At 34.0% G+C, this 6,000-nt stretch overlaps 1 protein-coding gene across 1 annotated transcript in view; it reads left to right on the top strand.

The window, feature by feature from the left end:
- Positions 1–2,885: 2,885 nt before the first annotated feature.
- Positions 2,886–6,000, top strand: part of LOC149560724 (uncharacterized) — a 74,601-nt gene continuing 71,486 nt past the window's right edge. Inside the window, exon 1 of the mRNA XM_089823655.1 lies at positions 2,886–3,642. Coding sequence (XP_089679781.1) covers positions 3,252–3,642 — 391 coding nt within the window. The 5' untranslated portion in view covers positions 2,886–3,251. The remainder of the gene's footprint in view (positions 3,643–6,000) is intronic.

Below are 6,000 nucleotides of genomic sequence, written 5' to 3'. Positions count from 1 at the left end.
TTTTATATAAAAAAAATATTTTAAAAAAAATCACAAAAAAGAAATAATTCAATTCTAAAAGATATATAATTTTTTTATTTTTTTTATAAACTATGTATTAAAATTAAATAGTTATACTTTATTTCTTATTTATTACATCATATTTATTCAACATCAAATGTATGTGTATTACATCTATTTATTATTTACAAATATACATATTAAATTTTATATATATATATATATATATATATATATATATATATATATAAAATTTTATAATTATAAATTGCTTAATTTTATTTTGACTATTTGTTTTATTAAGAAAAATAATTATATTTAATTTTCTCTCTCTCTTTCTCACACACACAACTTATGTTGGTATCACTTTATCTTACTAATTTATCTCTCTTCCTCTTCCTCCTCTATATTATCTATCATTTTTTCCTCTGCATATATGTTTATGTTGTTATTGTTCTATACTGCTATTTATCTCTATCTATATCTCTATTGTAGTTTTTGTCCAGTGCTAATGATTATAAATAATGTGAGTTTCATGTGATAATCAAGATGAGAATAATACATAGTTGGGGGAGTTTTTCCAACTACTTATGGTTCTCTAGTAGCATACACAACATGCTTAAACATATAATGTGATACTCCAAATGCTTCATCACTTCTTCAAGTTCTATAATTCAAATATTGGTATGGATATCTTTCCTCATTGCACATGTTTTAACTTATCAATGTAGAAGGTGCAAATTTGTCTAAAGCATATGTATTGATCGTAGTATGATATTAAGTACTTAGTGCCATATTGGGGACTTTGTCCTCTTATTCTCTAGCTTAAATGCCCAAAAATATAATAATATAATAGAGAACTTAACAAAAAAAATGAGCCATCCTGTCAGATCACAAGTGCATTTCTAGGCAAAAATTAATGCATTCACAATGTTAATTTAAAACTATTTAACTTTATTCTCATTCATCTAGACCTCTACAACCATTATGCATTAGGCAGGAACTATGACACATTGCGTCTCTTGTTTAAACTAAAAATGTCATCCTTTTGTGCTGTATTGTGTAACATAAACATTATTGTACTGATAGCTATACATTTCAACAGTTTATTCATTAGTATAACGACAAATAGTTATTGGGTGTTCATCATATTTTTTGTTGAGGTGTCTATTATTTGTTGACATTTTGACTTGTTTAGATATTAGTTAAAAAAACTTTTAAAATAAGATCTAAATCACAAAACTATCACAATTATTGAACCCCTTATCATTTACTAGAACTTTGCATGTAATGACATCACATGTAAACTCCTACATCACTAGAAGACCCACATACATCCACGCTTCTCCATTGAATGGTTGCAAGATGGTAACCTTATCACCGGCCATCATTAATTGAAGAAAATGTGTTCAAAAGGAGGGGAGAAAGTAAGAAAGTGTGAGTTGAAAATTAAAAAAACCAATCATTTCAGGCTTCTCCATCATTCACCTAAGTAGTTATCAACCCTTTATATCGCTATTCCGCATTACCATTACCCAACTTAGTGTAGAGAACTAGCGTTACTGTACATGGCCTACTTAATTATTTACCATTAATTGTGAACCGTACAGGATGTACCATCTGAATTGTCCACAATGAAGGGCTATCGCATTGCCGCGCATCACCCTCCACTTTATTCTACATTTGGTTCAATGGTGACTTGACAGCATGTCCCCTCAGCTACAGCGTTTGACAGCAAGTGAAATGCCCTCTGATATTGGCCGCTGTCAGTCTATACGAATTTTACTTATTTCATGTACGAAGTTTATTTATTTTACTTAAAAACATAAAAAATATATATTTATATATTTTGTAAAAAGATGTCGCCTACGCAGCAATGTATTTCCTCATGATTTGACCAATTATTTGATTTCGTATTTTTTAATTTATTTAATAAATATAGAAAGGTCGATTATCGTTGTGTTCATTGATTAAGTGTCTCGAAGAGTGGGCTTGTTTGGAAGAGGTTGGATCTATTGCATTCCAAACTGTGGGGCCCTATGTTATGTTTAGAGGTTTAACTTTCAAATTACCCGCCTGCTATGGGCTCCATTCCTGTCTACGAATTCTTCCAAGTAATGATATTCAACAAAGCCCTTGACTGATTTGTGCATTTCTTTGAGATTTCCCATATTTTTCCCCATGGAATTCAGAAAGTGCGAAAGAAATCCGAAGTTATTTTCGTCAGACAAATGGCGTCAGTGGCGTTTGGCCTCTGTGGATGAAGTGAGAAGGAACATGGAAATGATTAAGCAACAGAAAATCCTGGAGTCGTGGGATATTGCACGCCTTTTGGATGGATGGGTGGATGGCCCTGGCTATCGATATACTGTTATGAACGAGTACAAGCCTGGAAATGGGACACATGCTGCTAGTAAGAACGCAACAATCATGACCATCCCGTAAGTTGGTTGTTCCATATTTAAGTTATATGGCTTTATTGTTTATATATATTTTCAGCTTGAAGAATTGAGCTGGGCTAATTCTGAAATAACATTCTGCAGATGGGTACATTTGAAGAAGAAATGCTTTCTGGATTAGAGTTGAACAGTGATGGAATAAAAGCAGCTCTGTTGCTCTCCTGTGACGATAAAATTACTGAAGTTATGTGCTTCGTTTTATGTAGTATTACAAAGGAATTTCAGGACCAAGGCGAGCGTCAGAAGGAGTTAGATCGTTTGTCAGAGAGCCTGAAGGAGACCTTTAATCAGGGTAGAACGGTATTGCACTACGCTGCTGATCAGCCTCACAATGAAAGACATGCAAAGCGTGATGCAAAATCGCTTTTAAGCAATTTTGAGTATGGAAAAGAGTTGTTAAAAGCTCCTGATAAATACGGGAGGACGGGTCTTCATCTTGCCGCTGTTCATGGCTACATCGACCTTTGCCGTTTTCTAATGAGTGAGTGCGGGTTGGAAGCCAGTTGAAAGGATCGAAAAGGTGAAAATATACTGCACTTGGTTGTAAGCAGCAATAAAATAGACAAAGTAAAGAGTTTGCTGCAAATAGAGGAGATGAAGAGTTTAGTTGCTTCCCAGGACGGCAAGGGTAAGACGCCGTTGCATAAAGCAGCTGCCAACGGTGATACACGTTTTATCGGAGCTCTCATAGGCATAGCAGGAGTAAGATCCGAATAATATGTTCGTCAGGCAGACTTGTTTGGGCAAACGGCGCTTCACGAAGCAGCAAGTGGAGGTCACACGGAAGCCGTGATGAACCTTTTGACAATGGGATCGAGGCCTCTCTTAGAACGTAACTCTGAAGGCAAAACTGCACTGCACTATTGCGTGCAAATACCAGACCCAAAAAGGGCAAAAGATATTGCTGAAGTACTGCTGCAACATTGCGCATCTGATGAAGAGAGGTTGCTTTTGTTGCGGGCGTCGGCCACTGGTATGGGTACAGAAGAGCAAAGTGCAGAATTGTCACCAGAACTTCAATGTTTTCTCAAGGGACAAAGAGACCTCGCTGAGAAGAGCTCAAACGAATTGTTACTTAGCGCGGTTAAACTGGGGTACAACGCATTGGCATGGGAGCTTATCAATAGAGGTGCCAATACTGGTCAATTGGACGGCGACTCCAATCAACGGCACGTACATAAGTGTATGAATTCTTTACATCCCTTTCTTCTTGATCAAAATAGTACAAAATACCATTAATATTGTTATTAATGAATTTTTAACAGATGTCCATTCCCATGCGCATAGATTAACTTGAACAGCCTTCATAGTTGCTGTTCGTTTCATCATTTAAGATATTTTAACATTGAAAAATCTGCCGATCTGTCCCTAATATGGATTTTGGCTTGAAGCAATGGTATTGTGGATAAGTTAGATTTAAAACTAATCTACCATTTCCTTTAAACTTATATTTGTCAGTCTAATATTGGAATTGATATTAAATAAAGCTTCTTAGGTTTTAAGTTAGTGATATAATTATTAGTTGTCTAATAGATAATTGAAATAAATTTTAGTGTTTTGTTAAATTAATTTTAATTTATTTAATCAGACACTTAAATTTTATTATTTAAAAGAAATATTTTGGATGTCTTATTTTTTTATGGTTGGCTTAGGAGGTGAATTTTTTAAACATATTTAATATAAAGTCTCTTAATTTAGGATTTGAATTTTAAATTTTATTTTTTGGTATGAATATTTTAAATATTTTCTTAAGTTTTTTTTTGATGTTAGGGATTTTGAAGTTGTGTATTTAAGGTATTAAAGTTATAGATTTACATAAATATATCCTATCAACTATTAAATAAAATTTCGTAGCTACTAAGTTTAAATATTATTATTTTTCAGTAGTGAATAAATAAGTTGATTGTTCTATTTCATCAAGTATAGTTAAGTTTGTTTCATACATAAAAGTCCTTAATTAGTTCTTCATTATACACTAGTTTGTCCTTCATGTATAATTCTTATTTATTACAATTGTTCTTCCTGTTGGGACTAAAAATTTGAGAACCTTTGAAAAAAGCAAGCCCTTAAACACTTTAAAAATGCATATGTACCTAGTTCTACCCGATTATACTTTTGAGCCCCAAAAGGTGTTTAATGCTTCTAGCACCTTGCATTCAGCCTGTCTAAGTGTTTCACGAAATTTAACTGTGATTCCGAGCCATTCTGTGAAGTCTCGTTTTGAGCAAGTTTCAAATCTGCATTTTACCCTAAATGTCAAACAATGACAGGAGGTTGTGTTTATGATTGAATATCTCACACCCAAAAAGGTTTTGTGACTTTATTCTTTGAGAATGTCTAGTGTCCATACTCGAGAACCTATGTTTCAGATTTTGAGTTGTTTCAAATCTGTTTGACTAGGTTTTGAATCCCTCAAAGTTGGTAGTTTATTGTTTTCATACTGATGCACTTTGCACATAATTTTGGGAAGCCCTGTTTGACGTGTTATAACTTTGACCTAGTTGACCGAAATGCTAAAATTCTTTCTGCGTTACATTGAAGACGTCAGGGACTTATTAAGTTTCAAGTTTTAGCTCATGACGAATCCGTTTGATCAGTTTTTAAACGTGATTCCAAACACAATTTCTATCTTTCTACTAGTGTCAGCAGTTGCAGATTTGTCAGGACCTCTGTTCGAGACATTATAACTCCAGATCCATGATATGTGAGATAGAATGGATTATACCCTTGTGTTGTACTCTGAAAATACTTCAAGTGTGTCAGTTTTTAAGTCATGACGAATCCATATGCACACTTTTTTGGGTCAATTCCATTTCCAAAAATCACCTTTCAGTCAGTGTTTCTAGTTGCGAAATTCTGAGTAGCCTATTTTGACTAATTGCCATTTGCGCCTTGTTATTTGTCATGAGCCCAAATCACATATTCATACTCACCTCATGATAGAGATTTAACGCCCTAATTTTCGTCTTCCCATGTGCCCATCTACCTAGTTTTCTGAGCCAAATCCAAACCCAATTTGTTGTTTTCTAACGTGTTTGCTTGCAGATAATTTTGAGAAGGCAACTTTGACTGTCAATATCTTTTGACTGGAAATTCGTCACGAGATGAGATCCGACAGGGTAGAAGTATGCAGCGAAAAGATTTAGTGTGTTAGTTTTTAGATCTTGATTAGGTGTTCAGGTTAGTTTTTAAAGGCAGTCAATAGACCTCCTAGCATTAGATTCACAGTTGGCAAAAAGTGACAAATTGAGTTTTTAACGATCAATCTATGATCAAAATTGTTTCCAATCAGCCTGAGAAGGCCAGTAGATCAGTTTGAAAGTTCAGTTGTCCGAAAATGAAATTTTGTTTAGTCGGACCCACTTTGGGGTCCGACTAAATTACATCAGATTAATAGAAACAATGTGAGGTTTTATGGTGTTCTAAAGGGGGATTTATAGTGATGATGGTTTTAAAGATAAATTGACTATGCACTAATCATCATTTATAAATCAGAATATTGTACGTGGATAAGTGAATGCATTTTGGGGGTTGGTGTTTG

Source organism: Cupressus sempervirens, chromosome 4, assembly GCF_028749045.1.
Source record: "Cupressus sempervirens isolate cs-2001-9-10 chromosome 4, ASM2874904v1, whole genome shotgun sequence".
Lineage (NCBI taxonomy): Eukaryota > Viridiplantae > Streptophyta > Pinopsida > Cupressales > Cupressaceae > Cupressus > Cupressus sempervirens.
The sequence above is the reverse complement of the archived record's forward strand: the minus strand, read 5'-3'. Positions and strand labels throughout refer to the sequence as shown.